Source organism: Capsella rubella, unplaced genomic scaffold (genome assembly GCF_000375325.1).
Source record: "Capsella rubella cultivar Monte Gargano unplaced genomic scaffold, Caprub1_0 scaffold_1, whole genome shotgun sequence".
Classification (NCBI taxonomy): Eukaryota; Viridiplantae; Streptophyta; class Magnoliopsida; order Brassicales; family Brassicaceae; genus Capsella; species Capsella rubella.
The window spans coordinates 4,528,667-4,552,266 of record NW_006238923.1 but is presented as its reverse complement, the minus strand read 5'-3'; the positions used below and the strand labels follow the sequence as shown (position 1 = coordinate 4,552,266).

Sequence of the window (23,600 nt, the reverse complement as noted above, 5' to 3'; positions counted from 1 at the left end):
GGATTTCTAATAATTCTATTTCCATCTCTAAAATCAAATTACATACAATCCTAGATCAATTCTATTATTCAATATACAAAACCAGATGCATTTTCCCCCTTTGCCATTTTGTTTATTTCTAAAAGTAGGAGAAAAATATGAAAACATACAAAAATTATCTGTTTGAGTATATTATATAATCAAATGTATCAAGAAAAGAAGCAATATAGTTTGTCAGTATTATGCAAATCGCTAGCGATTTGTATTACATCTTCGTGCTCGCATAGTCCCTGTAGGAGGGGTATTCAAAGAGATGCTGCAACGTGTGTGCAACCAATAAGAGTATCTCATTAAAGTCCCGAGGTTCGAGCGAGCGTGAAATGTTCCTCTCAGGTTCAACAACACTGGACCAGTCTCGAGCTGCAGCTGCAACTCCTGACTCTGAATTTGCTGGATCGGTACCTGACTGCTGACGAGATGGAAGCTCGTGAACATTGACATCCCCTTTGGTACAATAAATGGCTCGATGTGTTCGGTTGCTATGAGTGTGTTGTAGAAGTAGAGCTCGAACATCACGTAGCTGAAGTCTACACTGCTTTTCTTGCTGGGGTTTGTGAAGTTTACCACAATAGCGAGATCCCCATTTAGAACATAGCCCATGTTGAGATTGGCAGTGTTTAGGGTTGCAGCTGAGATGTCAAAGTACGGTGTGCGTGGACGATTGGCGAGGTAGACTATGAGGAGGATGAGACCGGTGAAAACCAGGACGACCAGGATAATTGCACAGCATATCGTGGCCGGCAATGTTATGGGCTTGGTCCTCTTTGGACGTGGTTGATGCACTGGTCGTGTTGGAGCTGTCCTCCATGGAGTTGGTTCAGATCCATAGCCACGGTGTTGAGGTCGCTGCTCTTCAGGACTCAATAGCAATGGCCTGGCAGAGTTTGGAGTATGGCGTGGTGGTAACGGTTCCTCTGGTCTCAATGGCAAAGGTCTTGAAGATGGCAATTCATGGATTAGTTCAGGTGGCTCAGTCTGATGGCGTCCTCGAGTCTTTATTTTTGCCCCAGGTGGAGCATTTGGGTGAGTCTGTGGGATCTGTACGTGGTGTGGAGCGGTCCATGAGCTAGAAGGATCACCGGGATGCTGATCCTGAAAGGGAAACTGATCGAAATGAGGGTTGGTTTCATAGTGGTGGTAAGACATTGGAGTAGCAACTAAAGAATAAAAGAGTTAGGTGTAACCGTGAAAACAATAAAGAGAGAAATGTTTGAGTGCTTTTCTAAGTGAGAGAGATGATTACTTGATGAGAAGTTTAAGTAGGATTCTTGTTTTAAAGGAAACTGACATAAACAAGCAAGTAATCTTTTTCATATTCAAGCAAACAAAACTAGAAACGTCATTTCTTCTTTCTCATCAAAATTTTGAAACCGAGAATGTAAATTCTGGGTCCGATTCTCCTTTTCTTTCTGTTACAGTACCAATAAATTTTATAGGGTTCTTGGAGAGAGAGAGGGAGAGAGAAAGAAAGGTAACAACTTACAGGTTCCTGATTATGGTAAAGATTAATAGTCGCTCTGATTCATAATGTGTGTGTATTCCTTCCTCTTCCTGTCTCGCACTTACAAAGGCTTAGTTCTGCGTCAGTACACATCATAAAATTTAGTAAATGAGATAACTATAGCAAAGGGTTTAGGAGTCGCTAATAAAACTGTCACACAGACACAATAATATTGCCATCAATAGGGTTCCAGACATAGCTTGATCTTGTTATAGAATGAGTCAGTCCATGAAAAAATATTTTAAACCATGACAAGAAAAAGAAAAGGTTGGCACGTGTTAAAACATAAGTCCTGAGCTAACCTTGTGTCTTTCAGCCTTGAAGATGCAGCTTCTAAAGGCAGCATCGATCGATTGCGTCTTAAGCTCTTGAAATATCCAAGATCCAATACCTCATTGGTTGTAATATATTCCATCATGGCAACTAATCGCGCCTGCACCTGAAAAATTCTACAAGCTTGCTTAAATAAACGTTCTACAAGTGTACAACTTAAGGAGGAATTTCATGCTTTTCATACCAAGCAACAAGGTGAACAAAAAAGAAAAGGAAAAACAAAAATCATACCAAGCAACAAATGGATTGATGTGCTGATGCATAGCAAAGGTATATCCTTTTATCAGTCCAATATGCTCAGTCCTCAGTGTAATATTTCTGAGGAATGGGTTTAAACTGACTTAAGAGAAAATTGTTTTTATCTCTTATGCAAGGGAGCTGGCAGTCTGGTTCTACAATCTGACCACAATTTATCCTTCTGGGGTATTAATGCGAGTCAGCTGGATCAGGGACAAGGCAGAAAAGAGTTGGTTCACATTAAAAAAAAATGCAAGGAAGGTAAACGAACAAAAAAAGGAAATATTTTAGTTAGTCTATGCAAGTTCAACTATGGATTTTGTTATGTAAAACGAATGAATAGTTCAAACCTGATAAGTTTGTTATTTCTCTCCAAGCAGTCGCAGGCTGGTAGAGTTGAAATGGCCTTGTATCAGCATCTCCTTTCCGCCATATGTTGACTAAGATGGCATTTTTGCACAGGAGACAACAATGTTGAAAATTTGTATATCTTATTATGCCTAAACATCAGCACTCATTGAACAGCTGGCCTTGATGAGTGTATCAGACACATCTCTATCAAGGGTGAATCCTTTATCCATCATCTGGTCCCAAACCTTATAGGCTGCTGATACTTTATTTTCCCGTATGAGTCCTCCAATAATGAACTTGAAAGTTAACTCGTCAGGACAACATTCTTTACTCTGCATATCCTCAAACAATTTTATAGCTTCAGTTACTCTACAAGCCCTGCAGAGGCCGCATATAAGGGAGTTGTATGAAATCGCATCTGGTGTAATTCTGTGCTCTATCATGTCACTGAAAACACCATAAGCCTTGTCAATATTTCCAGATTTACACAAATGGTTCAGGATTGTTGTGTAGAAAATGCGATCTGGCGACAGACCTAACTCCGTCATCTGATCGAGTAGCTTCTTTGCAACACTAGATTTACCTTCCCTGAGAAAAGCTTTGATAAGACTTGTGTACGTGACCACATTTGTTACTATCCCCTTCTGTCTCATTTCCTCAAAAAGCTTGTACGCCTTCCTAGTGTTTGACGCCCTACAATATGTTTCAATCAGAGTACTGTAGGAGACAACATCACAGAAACCTCTAGGCTCCATCTCTTTTACCATGAAGGAATAGCATTTATCAGGATGACTAACCCTACAATGCCGCTTAAGCAACTGGTTATAACTATAAGCATCAAGCTCTACCCCGCTTCTTACCATCTCGGTCATCACTCCTTCCGCTTTCTTCAACAAATTGTTCTCATAATAATAATTCAACAACACATTGTATGTAACAAGATCTGGTTCACACTCAATCTTGTTCATAAATGATTTTAACGCTTCTGCCTTTTCTATTCTACCCGCTTTACAAAACCCACTAATCAACGCATTGTATACCACTGTACTAAGCTTAACTCTTGCACTCTTTATCTCCTCTGCCACCATCTCATAAGCCAAATCAACTTTCCGAGCGTGACATAACCCAACTACTAGTGCTGCACATGCTTTATTATCCGGCCTAACTCCGCTACGAATCATTTCATTCCAAATCTCAACAGCATCAGTGACCTTACCAGCTCTAAATAACCCATTAATAAGTATAGTATAAGATACAACATCCGGTTCCCTACCTCTCTGAACCATACAAAAGAACGTTTGAACAGCAAAACCTACCTTATTCTCTCGACACAACAGATCCAAATATATGTTGAACGCCCAGATATCTGGTATGAATCCAAGGGTTTCCATATCCCTCAGAAGAGCGTCAATGAGATCAAATTTTTTAACTTTACATAAACCCGAGATAAACCTCGAATAAGTGAAGGGGATGAGGGAGAAACCCATTGGCTTCATATCCCAATATATTGCCTCAGCAAGCTCAAATCTAGACTCTTTGACCAAAACCCCGATGAAACGGTTGTAATCGGAAGAGAAAACACGGTAGCTTGAGTGACGCATTTCATCGAACACCTGAACAGCGTTGTCGATTATCCCTGATTTCACGAGTTTGGCGATACGCGAGCGGTATGCAAGGCGTACTGCGCCCAGCGTCTGATGCATATCAGAGCTCGACGCATATGATCATATCAGAGCTCGCCTTCTTATTTCAACGCGGCGACATCAGATCGACGACGACGGCTGGTGCTGAGCTTAAGCTAGAGGGAAAAGACGAGAAGACGAAGGCTTTAACATTAGTCTGAGGCTTTCTTTAAATGGGCTTTATTGGGCTTAAAATAAGGCCCAATGATCTTTGACTAAACCTCTCTGTGAGCGAGAGTGTTAGGTTTGGCTTATTCTTTCTTCTCTCTTTCTCTTCCTTCTCCGTTTATGAGCTGAGACAGGGTTTAAGGATTCCGAAAGCTCAAAACTTTAGCGAAATTTCTCACTCTTACTTCTCTGAAGTTCGTCTACGATGGAGGAAGAGAAGGTGAGGATTCGTCTGGTGTTTGAGGACCGACGGATTCTGAGCAAGTATCAGAAGAAACAAGGTCTAACACGGAGCTGGGTTGTTCTGAATCGTAAATGTCAGCGTACTGTTGCAGACTTTTCTGATCATATCTTTCATACATTCAACCTCTTTGAAGCTTGTCCTCATGGCCTCACGCTATCTGTATGATTACTTATTTTGTGCCCTAATTTCAGTGAAATCAAATTTGTCAATGTTGACGCCATTAGTACTTACATATACTTATCTTTCAGATGGAAGGGTTCGTTTTGCCGCCATTCGAGTTGAGCTGTGTATTGAAGGATAAAGATATCGTTTGGTTAGTTTCATTAATCCCTCCTCTTTTCACATTTTTTCTTGTAAAGCATTTACATTTTAGCTCTGGTTAAGTAGTTTTTCGTTTCCTTTGGTAGTGTTAAGAAGAAGAAAGAATTTTTGTTGGAGATTGTTGGGGAAGATAGTGAGGAGAATGTGTATGACCTGGACGCTACTGAGGTTGCGGAAAGGCCTCAGATTCGTAGTGGTGAAATGCTTCTTGCTAATGAGGAATTCCAGAAGGAAACTGGAGGATATGAAAGTGAGTCTGAGGAAGATGAGCTTGAAGAGGAAGTAGAAGAGTTTGTGCCGGAGAAGAAGACTTCAAAGAAACGTAAAGCTTCGACCAAAAGCATAAGCTCCAAGTAGGATCTCTACCAGAACGGTTCTTACTCACCCAAATGTTTTTTTGTTGTTTTTCACGTTTGATGATTATGTAGGAGGAAGAAGTGTAAGTTAGCTACTACTGAAGAATCTCCCGAGGAAAGAGAAAACACAGCTGTTGTGACAAAAAAGAAAAAGAAGAGGTCATTGGATGTACAGAGAGCTGACTTGGATGAACAAAATAATGGTAACACCAAGCCGATGGGCAATTCAAAGAGGTAGGTGGACTTTTGCATTGTGAAAACTCACTTGCAAACCTCTAATCCTCTTGACTCATCTCTAACTTGTCATTTCCTTACTTTTGAGATTACAGGTCATCGCAACAAGAAGAGAACAAAGCGCCTAATGATCTGTGCCAACTATCTGCTGAAACTAAAAAGGTTTGCTTTTACTTCATTCTCGTAATGAACTAGAATAAACAATATGTATTGTGTAAAAATTCCTTGATGTTTGTAGATGCAGGCATTGGCTTCTTGTTTCATTTATTGCATTAGCTTCCTATCGATTCTTCTTTGCAGCAAGAATTTAACTCTTCCTTATATTTATTTTAGACACCTAGCAGAAGTGCTCGACGTAAAAAGGCTAAACGGCAATGGTTGAGAGAAAAGACAAAACTAGAGAAAGAAGAGGTTCTTCATCAAATAACTCAAAACTTAAAATGATTAGATTTATGTAGCATCATGTGTTTTAGTGATGTACACCTGCACTTCCACCCTTACTCTTCTTCGGTGTACACGATTTGCAGCTTCAACAGAAGCAGTCAATTATAGCACCCAGCCAAAAACCAGTCCTCACTATAGATTACCAAGCAATCAAGGAAAATCACTGTGAAACTCTTGAAAATCAACAGCCAGATGAACTCGGTGACGGTGTCGGGGATGAAGTGATTCCTGTGGAAGTGAGGCCAGGTCACATTCGCTTCAAGCCACTCGGTAAATTATAATGTCAATTTCTCTCAGCGTAGCTTTTCTGCATTTGTAAGGCTCCTCACAGTTTCCCTTATATGCTTATTTTTCAGCTGGAACAGATGAAGCTCCCGTTGAAAGTGAACCTCCTACGGTATGACGTACCCATATTTTTGTATCCTCAAAGCTTTGCAAATGTGAATCTATAATCATCATGGCTAAATAATGTTAGGAAAATTTCCTGTGGAATGGAAACATGACAAAGAAGAAAGGACAGAAATGGGGCACAGAAAAGACAGGATTTTCCAAACGATATGCTCAGGATTTCAATGAAGATACTAGTTATCAGACACAGCCTGCAGAAGCAGAGACACTTGCTAAGGGTCAGATCGATTATGAACAACTTGTGGCATACACTGGCTTAGTGAAGGTTTGCTCATTGTATTTAATATTTATTACTCCCAGCTGGTTTAAAGATTCAGCATTTATAATTCCCTCAACTACTGGTTTGTGATCTTTACAGAAAGGAGATGTCATTGCATACCGCCTCATTGAGCTAACATCATCTTGGACGCCCGAGATTTCCTCTTTTCGGGTAGAATTGCTGGCTCCCTTCTTTTGAGCCAATTTCATCAATCGATTCTCTTTTTGAGGACCCTATCCCCTTTACAATATAATTCTCTTGTTAGGTTGGGAAGGTAAGCCACTATGATCCAGACTCCAAGAAGGTTACTTTGATGCCTGTTCAAGAATTTCCAATTGAGAAAAAGACAGAAGAGGACGAAGATTCCTCAATGCAACCTGATACATCTCTCTATAAAGAAGACGGTTCCTTGGAGGTATTTTTCCTGGTTTACATTATGTCCTATCTTATGAACAAGAGCACAGATCTGGTTTTGTAGTTGTTGGCTTGCTGAGTATCACAATTCTGATTTAAGAATGATTCTGCTTTTTGCAGATAGAATTTTCTTCGCTACTCGATATCCACAGTGTTAAAACAAGCAGCTCAGATTCAGTAGAAGTCGCCAAGTCAGCACCGCCCAAACCTGACCAGTCAGCTACAAAGCAAAAGCTAAGCGCAAACAATGATTTACAAACTCCTGTGAAAGGTGAATCATCCAACAGTCTTAGCTTTATCTTTGTATTGAAAAGGAGTTTTATTTTACTTCATTGAACCTATGTAAATTGCAGAAAATGGAAAAGTGAACCCCTGGGAAGAACTAAGTGAAACTTTAAGTGCAAAAAAGGCAGAATTGTCTCAGGCCAACAATGGGTGGAACAAGAAAGGGAGTTCAAGTGGAGGCTCATGGTCTTACAAGGCACTTCGAGGCAGTGCTATGGGTCCTGTAATGAATTATCTAAGATCTCAGAAAGAGATTTGAGAAATTAGGACACATCTCTTGAAGAAACTCTGATGCCTACGTTTTTCTTCGTTTTGGATATGAAAACTCGGACAAGAGTAGAGAAAGCCATATTGTTTTGAGACTGTGAAAGGCACTGCTGAGCTTTCTAAGGGTCAAGGTTTATGTATAGAGAAAAACATCGAATGTGTATTACTCTTAAAAGTTCTTTTCTAAATTTATGTTTGAATCAATTCAAAATTCTAAGAGATAGATGTTTCCGGTTTATGGGCTTGGCCATTGGAACAAACCCAAATTACATATAACCTGAGAAAATCTTATGTTTGTAAATATATGTCCACATAAAAACATAAAGTTGGTGGGAAAAAAAAGGAATAAGATTAATCCGCTAAAACAATGACTCATGACCGTTCGTTTCCTCTTCAAGTCAACCGTCACTTGCTTACACGTCGCGTGAACCACAACGACACTACGTTCAAGCCACTAACTTCCTCGTAAACTGATTTCCACGTGTTTCACACGCTCCAAACACGCGCGTATATCTTTCTCCGTCCATTGCTCCTCCGTTCCGAAACCTACAAACAAACCAGCTTCAAAAGGAATAAAAAAATCCGATTTTTACATAACATTTCATCTTTAGGAGACGACGAGAGAAACTGAGATTGGATTCGATTTCTGGAGCAGTAATTGGAATTACTCACGCGGAGCTTCGGAATACTTTAATTGGAGTCGTTCGTAGATTCCTTACTTGTCAATTTGGTTTTTTCTCAGATCTGGGTATCTCCGATTTGGGATTTGAATTCACAGATGTCGAAACCTTGGGGTGGAATCGGTGCCTGGGCCGATGAGGCTGAGCGTGCCGATGAAGAGCAAGCTGCTGAAGCTACAGCTACGGCGGCGGATTCACAGAGTTTCCCGAGTCTGAAAGAGGCTGCTACTGCTAAGTCTTCTAAGAAGAAGAAGAAGATGATGACTTTATCCGAGTTTGGAGCATACAACGCACCCAGTTCTGCTGGATTAACGAGGGAACAGATGCTTCAGCTTCCTACTGGTCCAAGACAACGCTCTGAGGATGAAATGCAACCTGGTCGTCTCGGTGGTGGATTCTCTTCTTATGGTGGAGGTAGGTCTAGCGGACCTCCTGGAAGAATGTCACGGGATCGAGATGATTCTGATGGCTCTTGGGGTGGAGGTGCTGGTGGTAGGAGATCTTATGGCGGATTTGACGATGATCAGAGAGGATCTAATTCTAGGGTTTCTGATTTCCCACAAGTGTCTAGGGCTGATGAGGATGATGATTGGGGAAAAGGAAAGAAATCGCTTCCTTCCTTTGATCAGGGACGCCAAGGTGGTCGTTATGGTGGCCTCGGAGGCGGTGCTGGTGGCGGAGGCAGTTTCGGAGGCGGTGGTGGCGGAGGAGGTGGCTTCTCTAAAGCTGACGAGGTTGACAATTGGGGAGCGAGTAAAGCTAAATCATCTACATACGGGTCGAGTTACCGTGACTCTGGACCAGAACCTGACCGGTGGGCTCGAGGAGTTCTTCCTTCCGGTGGTGTTCAGGAGGAGCGCCGTCGTCTTGTTTTGGAGCCACGAAAGGTTGAGACAGGAGTGAGTGAAACTGAAACTGCTGTGAAGACGAGTAAGCCGAGTCCATTTGGCGCAGCTAGACCAAGAGAGCAAGTTTTGGCGGAGAAAGGATTGGACTGGAAGAAAATTGACTCGGAGATTGAGGCCAAGAAGGGACAAACGAGCAGACCATCTAGCGCACAATCTAGTAGACCATCTAGTGCTCAATCTAACAGGTCTGAGAGTTCAGCATTGAACAATGTGGAGAATGTGGTGAAACCGAGACCAAAGGTAAATCCTTTTGGCGATGCAAAGCCTCGGGAAGTATTGCTCGAGGAACAAGGGAAAGATTGGCGTAAGATTGATTCTGAACTCGAGCATCGCAGGGTTGACAGGTCCTTTTCATCTGGATTTTCAATATTTTCTCTTAGAAATAAAGCTTTACTTCAATTCTATGTTGTTGCGGTGGTTTGAATAGTAATTCTTAAATGATCTGTTTTTTTTTTTTTTGCATACTGAGTCAGTGAGTTTAATTTTAGAAGTGATATTAACTAGTGAATTATTAGTGGGTAGAAATATGTATGCGAACTAATTACTTTTCAAATTCAAAATGGAAGATAATTGACTGACTTATCTGTTTAAGTAGTATATTGGTTTTCTTCTAAGTGGCTTGTTTTATATATGTCCTTTTAAGCACTCTTAGGCACAGGATAGACTCGAAAAGTTTGATTCATTACTTAGTCACAAATTTCGTCACATCATGCAAAGAACTGAATGTGTAGTGCCCATTCCACTGCTTTGGCCAATTTACCCATGTTTGTTCTCTCAGCTGAACTGTTTATACAGCCTCTCTGGGAATTTATAGAATTGCATGTGTGTAACTTGTAATATATCTCTTGCCTCTTTTTTGGACATCCATAGCTTAGCTATAGATTTTGTTTTGTTAATGCTCTCATTCAACTGAGATTTGTGTCTACTTCAGTTGATTTTTTCTGAACTCTGCTACGCCTTGTGTTGTTGGTATATGAATTCTCTGTAATAATGTTGATGACTTTCTATATCATCTGTCAATTAGCTATTTGTCTCACTTTTATCTCTGTCTTTTTAAACAAATAATTCCAGGCCTGAAACAGAAGGAGAGAGAACGTTGAAGGAAGAGATCGAAGAATTAAGGAAAAAACTCGAGAATGAAGCAGATAACCCACCTGAGAGCAAGGAATCTCAACAAGAAGCTGACAGTAACAACCATAGTCTACCGGATCTTATACGTGAGAAAGAAAAGGACCTGGAGTTACTGATCCGTGAGTTGGACGACAAAGTCAGGTTTAGGCCGAGAGCAGTCGAGAGACCTGGATCCAGTGCAAGCAGAACTTCCTATTCAGAAAGACCTCATTCACGGGCTGGATCAGTTGATGAGTCTAGAAGTGTCGAATCCATGGAAAGGCCTAGATCACGTGGCACAGGTGATAATTGGCCAAGACCTGTAGATGATCGAAGAAACTTCCAAGGAAGCAAGGAACGAGGATTCTTCAACAACAGGAGTTTCGACAGGTTAGTAACATCTGATTAATCCCATTCCAAACAACAAACTTACAATATAGTCGTATTCCACATTCAAAAGCTTTTTACTTCTCTGGATTTGTTATGCATTCAAAAGTCTAGAAACTGAGAATATGATGCTGACTTTAGTTTAAAGATCCAAACTTGATTTAGTCCTACTGATTTTTGCATCTATGCAACAAGATCTTGGGATACGATTTAAGCTGAAATTTTGGATTTCTGGCTTTGCAGGTCATCGAGGCAAGGATGGTAAGAAGGCAACGAGGAATGGATGTGGAATGAGATTGGAGTTTGGTTTTACACACCATTCCCAGATTTTGAAGAAGACAGTGAAGAGAGAGAAGTTTCAATAATATTAATAAGAAAAATTCATCTCCTTTAAAAACAACCTAATTTAGGGGGTTTTTGTTTTATTTTTTCAATTGGTACATCTTCGGAATTGAAACTTTAATGGTTTCTTCTCCTTGCTGTTTTTTTTGGTCTTTTGCTCGTCAAACGGCATGGCACAAGACTTGTGACAATTGATGTCTTCACAATTTTGGAGACAGAGACTCTGTTATGTTCTTCTTCTCCGTTTAACAATTCTATTTACCATTATTGTTTCAATTTATGAGATTGTGTCTTAATATTATATCTTCTATTCCAAAAGTTGTGGAGCTTTGTTTATAGTTTAAGGGAATTGTATTTTTGGTTTCTTCGAGCATAGCTCTGACAATCTTAAAGAAGACTTGAAAGGTAAAGGAAACTGTAGAAAAGAAGACAGCTTCTTTAGCCATGAATTCTCGCAGTTACAGCTTGAAAGGCTATCTTCTGATTCATCATTCTTTCTGCAAAACTTTAGATTTAAAGATGGAGGAGATGACTTTATTTGTAGAGCCTTCCAACACAGTCATGACTATATGAGACAATAAACAGAGTAAAAAAGGAAGAAATCTGCGACTCCACTGGGGATCGAACCCAGAATCTCTGGTTTCGTAGACCAGCGCCTTATCCATTGGGCCATGGAGTCTTTTTGTTTAGAGTGTTGAAAACGGTATTATCAACGAAAACAGTGCCATTCAAAGGCGCTTGGTACTTCCAAAGAGAGAACTTGTCGTTTTTTTATTTGAAAATTTCATGATTTCTAAACTTACACTATAACCACATTAAACTATTGTAGAACTAAAAGACCCCTTTATCCTATGTCGAACCGGATAATATGGTCGAGCAGCTTTGTCTTCTAACAAATGTATTATTGTTGGGCAATGTAGCCAAAATGTGTTTCTTCTATTACAGCAAATGCAACCTTAGTTAGCATATCATCTTTGGATCATGAGCTTTAGAATCGCTATGTCTTTTAAGATCATAACTCTAATCTCTGACCCGTTGATCACTCCCCACGTGGAAGATCACCGACTTACAAAAGGCTTTAGCGTCTTCAGAAGCCAATGGCTTTAGCGTCTTCACAAGCCAAGTCAAAAAAGTCCACTTTGCTATTGACCTACATATCCGTAAGTCGGCGTCACAAGAGATCAATTCAAAAACACACTTCGCTGTACTTTTCTTCTTTTGAATCCAAAGCCTTGTCTTTTATTTTATTTATCCTCTCTGTTTCCCTTTTTAATTACCTCTCTGAGTCAAGTTCATCAGAAAATATTCAAAGACGACGGCTTCGTTTGAGATTTGATTCGTTTCACTCTTCTGGGTATTGCCCTTATTGCTTAAATTTACAACCTTTTTTACGTTATCCAACGATCTTCGCTCCGTTACTGAAACTCTTTTGTTATCTCCGTTTCTTCTCTCTCGTCTCATTTACTGTTCGTAACGTGATTTTGCTACTTCCGTTACTTGAGGAGAGATTACCCTTCTTATGTTCAAATCTGATTCGTCGTCTTTAGGTTTTGTCTTGTCCCAAAATTAGCTCAAAGTTCGTAATTTTGTTTACTTGTTAGTAAATAACAACGTTTTCTTTTTGAAGTAAGTATCATCAATTCATGACATGGATCTGCTGAAAGTTGTAATCTTTTGGATTTGGGGTCTTATCCTACTTTGCTAATGAATATCATTAGATTTCAATCGGAGGAGTGTAAACGATGTTTATGTGTTAATTAGGAAGCAATAACTAAAGAGTTTTCTCTAAGATTTCCGTTTTAGGGGTTGTCTGCTTCATATTACTAGCTTAATGGTTTTCTAACTCTCTATAACTTGTAAATTTTCTACTTGTATTCATTTTTGTGGGCTGGATCTGAATCTAAAGTTTACATTTTTATTCATGTTCAATCTCATTGTGATCCAGTTAAGAAGTGTCCAGAGACTGAAGTATCCATTGAATGATATAGTTCCTGGTGAGCTTAATTGGTTTTAGGACATGGCTAACCGAACAGACAACTCCAGTCGCTGGTTAGATTCATCCGTATCCTGACTTCATTGCTTGATTCATGTTCTGACTTATGAGTTTGATTATAGTATAAAAATATATTTGTATCCTTTATTTGCAGTTCGAATGGTAAAAAGACAAATGATGGAATGAGACTCATCATAGCAACATTCGTAGGAATAGTTATCGGTTTCTTCGTGGGGATATCATTCCCTACATTATCACTAACGAAAGTGAGCTAGCTATATCTTTAGCTTTTTGTTCATATTTTCTCTCTAGACTATGCTTGATATATTGTTTCATATGGCCAACCTTTATACTTTCAGATAAATTTTCCCTCTGGCATTCTTCCCTCTGTTGATATTGCTTACGTAGAAGATGAGACACCAGAAACATCAAGTGAAACACTTTTGCATACATGGTCATCTAGGAGTCCGTTACATGGGGCTAATTCGAGTGATGCACCGCAATGGAAGGCATACTTCCTTCTCTTTTAAATTTTAGTGGTAGTGACAAGATCTTGTAAAACTAATCTTAATGAGGATTATGCAGATTTGGGTTCCATCGAATCCCCGAGGTGCAGAAATGTTGACTCCTGGTATCGTTGCATCTGAATCAGATTACTACATACGCAGACTTTGGGGATTACCTGAGGAGGTAATATAGTGTATCCTTTATTGCTTGATCTTGAGAATTTTTCATCTTTTGGATAAGAAGTCTCATCTTTTGCATAAAAAGTCTCATCTTTTCCAACTGCATTGAATTGCCTGATCATGGGTTTGTTCTCTTGTATTGCTTCTTTAGGATGTTCCTGTGAAGCCAAAGTATCTCATTGCATTTACTGTCGGTTTTGGTCAGAAACTAAACGTTGATGCTTGTGTTAAGAAGGTAAAATCTGATGCAGGCTCTCCTTTCTTTCTGCAAAAAACTTAAGAGTCTTTCTCACTTTTTCCGCAGTTTTCAGAAGATTTTACAATTGTTCTGTTCCACTACGACGGACGAACCACAGAATGGGACGAATTTGAATGGTCCAAACGTGCAATACACGTGAGCGTGCCAAAGCAAACCAAATGGTGAACATAACTATACTTTGCTCTAACTACTCGAATCTTTGTGAGGCTAGCTAGCTTGTTTAACCATTGAATCGCTCTGGTTATGATTTTCATCTCAAGGTGGTATGCTAAAAGGTTTCTGCATCCTGACATTGTGGCACCTTATGACTATGTATTCATCTGGGATGAAGACCTCGGCCTTGAAAACTTCGATGTACAAGAGTGCGTCTTCTTGCTCATTTTTAACAATTGTTTTTAAATTGCCGCACGAACCTAGTCCAGCAAATGTCAATATGTGTTTCTTTGTGTCTGCAGGTACATCAGGCTTATAAAGAAACACGGTCTAGAGATATCGCAGCCTGCTGTGGAGTCTAAAAAAAAGATCACATGGGAAATAACAAAGAGAAAAACCAAAGGAGAAGTTCACAAGTAAGCAATTTCACAATTCCAAACATCAAAGGGCACAAACGTTAAGTAACTAATCATTTTCTTTCTGAAAAATCTAATCACCAGAGATGCCAAGGAGAAACCAGGTCGATGCAACGACCCTCATTTGCCTCCCTGTGCGGCGTAAGTAGTCTCAACTGTTCATTACACAAACAGTGATTTATATAATTCTCTTGATTCCACTTCATATTTTCACAGGTTTATAGAGATCATGGCTCCAGTATTCTCAAGAGATGCATGGCGTTGTGTGTGGCATATGATTCAGAACGACTTGGTTCATGGTTGGGGTCTTGATTTCGCACTCCGTAAATGTGTTGAGGTTAATAATTTTGCGGACATACCTTCATTCTTAAAACCATTGCACATGTGTTTTGGTCATCTACTGAAAAGTTTCCTAATATAACAAACAGCCTGCACATGAGAAGATTGGAGTTGTGGATTCTCAATGGATCATTCATCAGTCGCTTCCTTCTCTAGGCAGCCAGGTTCTAGATAATACCTACTCAAGTTGATTACAAGTCTTCTGTTTTGTTCATATATTGATCCATATTTTTATTTTGGTTTTCTTTTTACCAGGGAGAGGCACAAGACGGTAAAGCAGGGTGGCAAGGGGTAAGAACTTTGAAACATCAGCTTGTAACAGAGAATTAGCGGTTTCGTTTTAACTAATTGATGATGGCTATATATGGTTTTGTTGCAAAGGTGAGAGACAGATGTAAACGGGAATGGACAATGTTCCAAAGCCGAATGGCGAGTTCCGAGAAGAAGTATCTCAAGGAAATCGCAAACTCAACGATTCATTAGCAGATACTAAAGAAACAGAGAGACAAGTGAAGAATTGAACAAAAAAACATGGTAGAGACCAGGAATGTTTTTAAGTGTTCATATGATGACTAATCCAAATTATATTGTTCATATGATGATTAAAGAACTATATACACACGACACAGTTTTGAAAAAACAATTTAGAGATTTATTTTCTTTCTTTGTGTGTTCTTGACCCTAGTTACTTTTCATTTCTTAAAATTAGACACAGACTATGAGATATGATCCCATGTGGGTGATGGGTCTATCTAATTGATGTTCCCTAAGTTTATGTAATAGAAATTTCTCCCTTATGCTCATAAAGAAAACATCTGAATTCGACCTAAGCATCGGAAGCTTTATTCATGACTCAGGAGAACAAGTCTCTTAATAATGGACACATGAAAAACACCAATCCTCGTATACATAACAAACCCAATGAAATCAGGAAAAGGAGAAGGAGATGTACAAAAAGGGTAAGTAAAGAGTGTCTTGATGCAAAACTTCCCAAAAGGGGAAACTCAGAAGAACACAAACTCATGTTTGATGATGCACAGTCACAGAGAATGAAGGTTTTCATGCCTGATGCGAAATCAGAATCCTGAAGAAACAAAGAGATCTATCTATATACAAAAATCTTCACCCTTTAATAATCCTCTCAAAGTGCCTGATGAAAAACTCTGCAGCATTCACCGACACCAATACGCCTCAGACAAAATTGCAGAGATTATATATCAGTTGTGTAAGTGTTATTAGTCCGGAGGAGGATTCAAGCCAGCTTTTGTTTCCTCTCAATGTAGAGGTCTTAAGATGAACGAGAAGTTAAGACTCCATGTGCTGAAGATTCAATCTCTATCATTCGCTATCTCTTATGCAATTTCCCGGTAAGAGGAATCTGTACTTATCTGCGTTTTCCAGGAGATATGAAGGAAGATGAACCGCTGAGAAAGAATGTGGGATTGGACCCATTTTCCCTATTATCTCCTTGAAGGTGTACTCTTCGGGGAGCATATCGAAAAGATCAGCTCCTTTGCATATAACTCTTTGAACTCTCTTAGGATTTAAGAAATGACCAAACCTCACTCTATCATTATGGCTATAAGCTTTCATCTTGAATATAAACTCACTGATCCGTCGAAAGCAAAAGCTACAATGCCATCCTGCATCCGCCAAGATTTCATCAGACTGTCGATAATGAGCATACCGTGTTTTACCCGTTTCATATCTATGCACGGATGCTCTCCAGCTCTTGTTATCAACTAGGAATTCAAACGAATAAAGATAGTTCTTGAGCCGCAGATGAAGGATCTTCGGGACCTCATCGCACCATCTCAAAAGGTTTATGGTGTGTCTACTTGGAATCTCATCAACATCAGACATTAACAACAAGTCATCATCAGTAATGCCGGCGATTCTCAGAAGCTGGTCTAAAGCAACCCGCTGATATGCCTCTTCGTAAAAAGGATTCTGCCCTTTGACAAATCTTCCACCAACAGTACCATAAGTCAAGCGTGACTCAATAAACTTAAACTCATCTCGGTGTGCAGCAAACACAAGAGGCTTTGGCAACCCAGTGAATGTTGTGTTTGATTCGAGGAGGACAAACTGAGTGATGTAAGGAAACAATTCTCTCCAACGAACAGCGAGGATGTCAAGCTCGTTACTGAACAAAACGGCATCATAAACTCGTCTAGGGTATTCTCGCACACCCCAGCCATGGAGTTTACAAAGAGTCTCCATAGAAGCGTTCTCGTGGTAGTAATGAGGAATGTCATGAAAAGGTTTAGGTGGCGATTCCCACAATGGCCGAAGAAAGTAAGAAATCTTCTGGCCGTGGACATAACCAGCGAGTACACATGTAGGAACAATGACTAAAAGGAAGATATATGTCCTCATATCAACCCCACGAAGAGCACAACAAAGTCTAGAAAAGCTGAAGAATCTTCCAGGTTCCTGCCAGATAGATAATAAACAATATGTCAACATTACAACCATAATTCACAATAATATGCAGAGCACAGAGACATGGAATATTAAACCCACGAATAAACAAATGCTTAAATCTGATTAAAAAAATTAGCTTTTTATAATCAAGAGATAAAAAAAACTTAAGAACGAAGATAAATCTAAACTCAGATCCAAGCTAATTTCTCAAATACAGAATTGGAGGATACTAAGTCTCGTTTTAACAGTGATGCCATCATCATCATCATCATCATCAAATGCGAGTCCAATCAAACAAATGGGTCGAACATATAGATCTCAAAAGATCAAATTTTTGAAAATTTCCAAGGATAAGGAAGTAAAGATCTCGTTTCGTTTCTGAACATCAATGCTGTCTCTTAGTTTTCTCAGAAAACAGAACAAAAACACACACAAAACCTTGAGAAATTCAAAAAAAGCAGATCCGGAAATGGAAACAAACCTGACTACAAACACCGCCGCAGATATCATCAGTCTTCTTAGAACAGTAATGTCCACCAGCTTCACCCATCATCCACCACATCCCCCAAACTCAGATCCACCGATTACCAAATGCTTCACACTAAATGCCAACCACCTTTTTCACTCGCCTCTCTCAACGACGATGAGTCCAAAGAAAAACTTCCGGCAACGACGATACACTTCTCTTTCCCCGGAAAATCACAAATTCAAATCACTCACTCACTCTCTCTCTAATCTCAGCTTGAAGACACAGTTAAGCAAAACAAAATCAGAAATTTGAATTCAGAAACACAGAGACGGAAACAAAAATAAAAATAAAGTAAGAAATAAGAAATGGAAGAAGAGAAATGAGAGTTAAGAGAGGAAGAGGGATGAGAAAAGGCTGTGTCCTCTCTGGAAATGGGGTGGCACGACGCGATTAAGAAAGAGAAGGGGGGCCTCTTTCATAATTATTCTTAATTTCTCGCATTTACCTATTTAACCCTTCCCTCACTTGACCCTTTCAACGCATAAACCCAAGGGTTAGTAATGTCATTTACCAAAACAGCATAACGGTTTGATCGGGCCCCACCACGAGCCTCTTCGGACCCTGACTCAACTCAACGCCTCTTTCTTCTGTTTAATTATGTCGTGTAAATAACTTCATTTACTACGCTTCTAACACGTGTCTCTCTTAAAATATCTCTCCCCGCCCCCTTTTGTAACTGGGCTTATACTTGGCCCATTTAGATATCCTTAAAAAGGGTCAAATGGAAAAGAATCTTTTTTTTTTGCTTTTTTCTATAATTATTAATTGATTAAGATAATTTTCTGGTATACAGGGTATCATTTCATGTGTAGTAGAGTAACAACAACAACAATACTTAACATAATTATTGAATGTTTTAATGAGACAATATGATTTTAATGATTGTGTCTATATGATGAATCTGTAAAACAAAAGCCAGTGGATCATCGTGACTTGTGTTGGATATATAAGTCGGCGATACATTGACTTGGCCAAATTTATAAGTCGTTTACTTATATCATTGGCAAATCGTTTCTGACTTCTCTTATTCATCATATCTTATCTTACTCTTTACTTGGACAAACATGAATTGAAAGGTTTTTGTTTTACTTGGTACGGAATTTTCCACTCTTGCTTTGATAGATATGTGAACTGAGTTTAGCAATTTCTATCAATCTAAAAAGATAAAACATTTGTATATACGTATGGGTATCAATGTTCGACCAGCAGCATTTTGAGAATGGGTGGAATATGAAAACGAAATTTGGAGGCTTTTGAAGAAAAGATATATTACACGTTTCGTAATTCGATTTTTTATTTCTTAACACTTTTCTTTTTTTTGGTATAAGATAAAGAAAAACACTGATTCGTTGATAAAGACCCTTAAAAGTTGCATTGCATACGTACGTTAACGTGTTAACATGTGTTGGATTGAGTCGGCATTGACTTGATTTTTTAAGGTCTCCCACTACTAAATTTAGAGGTTTTCAATGGCTGAGACGTCGTCATAAGTCACAAAATCACTAACCCACTTTATCATTTAGTGGTGTAAGTATCTTTTAGATTATCGTCATACTAGTATAATTGTATGGGCGATTAACTGTGGTTTAAGAAGAGAGGGGAAACAAATGTGAACTTATACATTGATTTTAACAACTACAGTTTATAGTAATCGACCGGTAAAGTATTCAGGATCATATGGTAATAATGGTTCATCTCATTCCACATCAATAAGTACATAGATAAATCAAGAATGCCAGTAATCATATGTGGATCTCATAATGGGTCTAAAATTTGGGCTTTAAGTGGGCCTAGTATTTTGCGCCCATGTTTTCTATTGTTGGAGAGAAATTTTGCTGTTGCTAAGCATAGGGAGTTTACAAGAGGTTTTTAGTTTAACTATTGTAGTTCCATGCTATGCTTTCGCTGTGGAACTGATACAGTAAGGTAGGATCATATGCATTAAAAGGAAACTGTGGTGTTTGAAAATCGCCTACCGAACATTTAAGTGTTCTGCAAATTCATATAAACCCTTGCCTTGCGCCTTTGTCTTGAGACAATTTGACCTTTCACCCTATAATAATCTATAGTCTATACACTAGTATAAGTTTACTCTGATTCGCTGATAATTATAAAGTTAGCATCCAACAATAATTGAGAGACTGAGACCATTCTTGTTCGGTATACTATTTTTGTTGTTTTAGTATACTACTCATTTTCATCCACATATATAAATGTTGCATCGAGTCATCGAACGCAGTAAACAAAACTCGGCAGAAAATATTGCATCTCATCATATATTCACAATGGTTTAATTTAAACCCATATTTAAGATTTTTTTTTTTTGTTGGCATCGAGTATATACATTTCTGTTTATTCTGCATATGAATTGTTTTGACATCAATCAATATTAAAGGTCTTGTCCTTTATAATAGATAGATTTTTAGCTTTATCTTTGGTGATAGAATGAAGAGAGCACGAAAAGTTGGAGGAGACAGAGACAAAGACTGCCTTTTGTACGAACGGAGAGTTCACTTTTCAGACTACAAACAAATAAATGTAAGGATATCACTTTTTCATCTGCAGATTCACCACTTTAAATGGGTCGATGCCAACATTGCTGAACTAAGGAATTTTTCCATCCTACTTAATTATTTGCTATTAGTATAAGTTAGATCGTTATGGTTAAGCGTTAATACAAAGTTACTTCTTAACAAGTTCGACCATATGATTATGAATAAATGATCTATGAGATATGAAATTATGGTGTTTCTGCATTAAATCCCTATATCTAAACTCCAACTCAACAACTTGATTAAAAATTTAAAATAACATCTTTTTATAATCTATAGCAAATAGTACTACACTTAAACCTTTTTTTTTAGTTAATATCCAACATTGGGAAAGATAGAAATATTAAACTATTTTTCGATAGTACCAAAACTCAACAAAACATAATCATCATGCATGATAGATATATCTAACTAGTAACTAGCCCCACGATCTCCGGCAAGTACAGCCTAACTGAGCTCCGTACATCAACATTTCCTGATAACCCCACTCGTTTGATCCGTAAGTTGAACCACCGTCTGCGGCGGCGCTCACGCCGTCGAAATAACCGGAGTCCTCAATACCTTGGGAATTCCCGCAGCGGTCTAGTTTCGACGATAGTGGCTCCTTCGTCCCTTGAAACATGTTGTCCGAGTAGATAGTGAGGGCAGAGAAATCACCGGAGTTCTCGTGAAGGCTGGTCACCGGCGGTGGGTTTGGTGGCGGCGGCGGAGGAGTGCTGCGATTTTTCTTCAAGAACTCATGAACGACCTCTTGTAATAGACCAGAATCAGAGGTCTCTTCCGGGAAGAACGACTCGTAGTTTTGGGTTTCGGAAGATGAAATGGACGCCGTTTTGGGTGCAGAGTAAGAAGAAGATGAGCCGTTGAAGGAGTTCCTAAACGCCGACGGTACACGAGAGGAACACGAAGCGTCGCGTAAGAAGATTGACTGAGTGTTAATGTTCTGTTGTGCCGGTGCACCGTAAAACTCATGTGTAGAGTGATGATCGAACGGTAGAGACGGAAGAGGACAACGCACGGACGGGAAAGATTTCTTGGTAGAGAAAGAGAATCTTTGGTCAGGAACAAGAACAGCTGTCGGATAAGCAAAGTTAGTACGAGCCTTAGCTCCACGAAAGGTACGAGCAGCAGAGTCGTAAGCACAAGCGGCTTGTTCCGCCGTGTCGAATGTTCCGAGCCAGCGTCTTTCCTTGGATATCGGGTCACGTATCTCCGCCGCATATCTTCCCCATGGTCTCCGTCGAACGCCGCGGTACCTCGTCGTGCTGCTACCGGCTCCGGCTACGGTGACTGTTGTATCCTTTGAAGACTTTTTGCGGTTAGCCGGTGAAGATGTAGTGTTGGTGAAGCTTCTTGTGAAAGGATTTGGATCGGTCTCGTTAGATCCGTGGAAGTTCCTTAGGGCTTCTTCCATTCTTTTTGTTTCTAGGGTTTGTTAAAGACGAGATATGTGAAGTCTTTGGTGGTTGGCACTTTGAAAGAGACTGAGCTTCTTCTATCTATTTATAGGGTACATATTTTTGTATTTCATTTCTTTTTCTTATACAATGTTATTAAATTTAGGTTATTGTAGTTATCATAAAGCAATGTAGGACGATATTTTTACATAAGTTATAATCCTTTACTTAGTTTTTTAACCTTTACATAAGTGATAATCCTTTACTTAGTTTTTTAACCTTTACATTATGTTCTACTCATCATAATTGCTCTGTCTTTCATGTAATTTCATGTACTCATCATTTGTTTGATAATGGTACCATTGTTATTGTTTTGAAAACGGACCTAAAACGTTTGCACACATGCTAAAAGATATTCACATTATTTTTGTATGATTAGTAAAAGAAAATCTCATCATTGTTTAGCCTACCAATTAGAAGAATCCTTTGAAAGTGTGCTTTTGTTTAATGTTTAGTAAATGATTACAAATCTTTACAACAATCAGTTAAATAACGTACGTGGATATCGAGAACGAAATTAATGATTTGTTTTTGTAAAGGTCGATAGAGAAAAAGTATGGAACAAAAGATATGCGTAGAAACACTTCAGTGTAAATCTGACACGTGTGTGTATTATTGTACGAAGAGGACACTTCAGGTATGTCTAAACGTATGTATGAGACATATATGTATTTCATGTATCAGAAAATTCAGAAAGCTTGCTTTTTTCTTTATTGCTTCTGCCATATTTTTTAATCAATAACATATCTTCCCATGCTTTACGTTACAAACTTACAATTATATCACAAAAAAAAAATTACAACCATCCAAATTATAAGCATATACTATCTTTGCAAGAAAATTACCATTCGTTTTTAAAAGATAAATATGACTTCATGTGATTAACATTTTGAATGGTGTTGAAATGTTACAACTCTAAAGTTAAATCGTATGGGAAGATCTTATATAATAACAATATACAAGCTTGATATAAGAATTTGTCTGGGGTAGGTTGAGATAATAAGTATAATAGTAAATGTTATACATATTTACTAGTATATGGTTTAAAAGAGTTAGTTGGAATTGGAAGAAAAATGATCGTGAGAGATTCTTCAAAATTTTGGGAACTAAAGACTTTGAGTTTCCAGCTCAAGTCACATTATATATATGCAGATGTCTATGTGATTTCCAATGTCAAGAAGTCAGTTATTACAATAGCTACTCATGTTCTGAGTTAATAATCTACTCTATGCGTTTATCTTTCAAAACATAGCATAGCAACTTAAAACCAACTTAGTCAAATCAGATTAGTGGATACCAAACATACTGAACCAGTTGTATATAATAAAACGAACCATACTCAAACTACATATCTTAAAAACAAAACGAATTAGACTTAACATGAGTAATTGGTTCAAACCAAAACCAAACAAATTAACAAAGTGTTTATAAATTTATACTATTTGATATGAAAGTATTAATAAAAACATGCTTTTAAATAACTTTTATTGGTGTTCAAAAAAAAAAAATATAACTTTTATTGTGTTTACACCGCACAGCACACCATAACATATTTGTGTTTGTTGAAGATGTGGTTTTTATTACACTAGTAGAAAGTAGTATATTGGAATAAAGATGACAAAGGGTATAGTGCAACTAATCAGAAAAGTATGATTTGATAGAATTTTTGAAAGAAGAAGGGACGAGGAGTAAATGGTAGGTCGAGAAAAAGGAGTTTCTGCAAGGACAAAGAAAGAGATAGTCAAAAAAACTCCCAACCAAAAAAAAAACAGAAGAATTTCAATCAATCAATTTTTTTTGTCTCTTGGAAATCGGACTT

General features: G+C 38.5%; 7 protein-coding genes and 1 non-coding gene across 10 annotated transcripts; 3 read left to right on the top strand and 5 right to left on the bottom strand.

Moving 5' to 3' along the window:
• Positions 1 to 136: 136 nt before the first annotated feature.
• Positions 137 to 1,370, bottom strand: LOC17898514. Its single transcript, XM_006303512.2, has one exon. The coding sequence runs from the start codon at positions 1,183 to 1,185 to the stop codon at positions 232 to 234; it is 954 nt and encodes a 317-aa protein (XP_006303574.1). The 5' UTR covers positions 1,186 to 1,370; the 3' UTR covers positions 137 to 231.
• LOC17900392 (pentatricopeptide repeat-containing protein At1g13040, mitochondrial) lies at positions 1,041 to 4,237 on the bottom strand. 3 transcript variants are annotated; one of them, XM_023777099.1, is made up of 5 exons: positions 2,461 to 4,237; positions 2,105 to 2,313; positions 1,843 to 1,989; positions 1,523 to 1,617; positions 1,041 to 1,131 (listed from the first exon to the last, which is right to left on the bottom strand). In XM_023777099.1, the coding sequence occupies exon 1, from the start codon at positions 4,162 to 4,164 to the stop codon at positions 2,611 to 2,613; it is 1,554 nt and encodes a 517-aa protein (XP_023632867.1). In that variant the 5' UTR covers positions 4,165 to 4,237; the 3' UTR covers positions 1,041 to 1,131; positions 1,523 to 1,617; positions 1,843 to 1,989; positions 2,105 to 2,313; positions 2,461 to 2,610. The 3 variants fall into 3 exon arrangements, with proteins under 3 accessions (XP_023632867.1, XP_006304861.1, XP_023632868.1); XM_006304799.2 differs by having other exon boundaries at positions 1,843 to 1,979; XM_023777100.1 differs by having other exon boundaries at positions 1,058 to 1,143; positions 1,843 to 1,979.
• Positions 4,238 to 4,426: 189 nt separating this feature from the next.
• LOC17900094 (coilin) lies at positions 4,427 to 7,779 on the top strand. The gene is made up of 13 exons (XM_006303872.2): positions 4,427 to 4,714; positions 4,804 to 4,868; positions 4,963 to 5,229; positions 5,305 to 5,466; positions 5,562 to 5,628; positions 5,800 to 5,877; positions 5,994 to 6,180; positions 6,267 to 6,307; positions 6,386 to 6,583; positions 6,677 to 6,748; positions 6,843 to 6,992; positions 7,112 to 7,262; positions 7,345 to 7,779. Exons 1-13 carry the CDS (start codon positions 4,517 to 4,519, stop codon positions 7,533 to 7,535), a joined length of 1,827 nt encoding a protein of 608 aa, XP_006303934.1. The 5' UTR covers positions 4,427 to 4,516; the 3' UTR covers positions 7,536 to 7,779.
• A 326-nt stretch (positions 7,780 to 8,105) lies between these two features.
• On the top strand, positions 8,106 to 11,271 carry LOC17896909 (eukaryotic translation initiation factor 4B2). Its single transcript, XM_006307150.2, has 3 exons — positions 8,106 to 9,475; positions 10,203 to 10,631; positions 10,872 to 11,271. The coding sequence occupies exons 1-3, from the start codon at positions 8,322 to 8,324 to the stop codon at positions 10,891 to 10,893; spliced, it is 1,605 nt and encodes a 534-aa protein (XP_006307212.1). The 5' UTR covers positions 8,106 to 8,321; the 3' UTR covers positions 10,894 to 11,271.
• A 305-nt stretch (positions 11,272 to 11,576) lies between these two features.
• Positions 11,577 to 11,649, bottom strand: TRNAR-ACG. Its single transcript has one exon. It is a non-coding gene; the product is annotated as a tRNA-Arg (tRNA).
• A 494-nt stretch (positions 11,650 to 12,143) lies between these two features.
• On the top strand, positions 12,144 to 15,480 carry LOC17899629. Its single transcript, XM_006303519.2, has 14 exons — positions 12,144 to 12,324; positions 12,916 to 13,019; positions 13,118 to 13,229; positions 13,323 to 13,472; positions 13,549 to 13,653; positions 13,801 to 13,884; positions 13,954 to 14,069; positions 14,169 to 14,270; positions 14,364 to 14,477; positions 14,562 to 14,618; positions 14,694 to 14,814; positions 14,906 to 14,980; positions 15,072 to 15,107; positions 15,198 to 15,480. The coding sequence occupies exons 2-14, from the start codon at positions 12,988 to 12,990 to the stop codon at positions 15,297 to 15,299; spliced, it is 1,206 nt and encodes a 401-aa protein (XP_006303581.1). The 5' UTR covers positions 12,144 to 12,324; positions 12,916 to 12,987; the 3' UTR covers positions 15,300 to 15,480.
• A 213-nt stretch (positions 15,481 to 15,693) lies between these two features.
• Positions 15,694 to 18,163, bottom strand: LOC17898075. Its single transcript, XM_006304953.2, has 2 exons — positions 17,725 to 18,163; positions 15,694 to 17,252 (listed from the first exon to the last, which is right to left on the bottom strand). The coding sequence occupies exons 1-2, from the start codon at positions 17,803 to 17,805 to the stop codon at positions 16,155 to 16,157; spliced, it is 1,179 nt and encodes a 392-aa protein (XP_006305015.1). The 5' UTR covers positions 17,806 to 18,163; the 3' UTR covers positions 15,694 to 16,154.
• Positions 18,164 to 20,742: 2,579 nt separating this feature from the next.
• On the bottom strand, positions 20,743 to 21,738 carry LOC17900310 (ethylene-responsive transcription factor ESR1). Its single transcript, XM_006304367.1, has one exon. It carries the CDS (start codon positions 21,736 to 21,738, stop codon positions 20,743 to 20,745), a length of 996 nt encoding a protein of 331 aa, XP_006304429.1.
• Between the last annotated feature and the right edge of the window lie 1,862 nt (positions 21,739 to 23,600).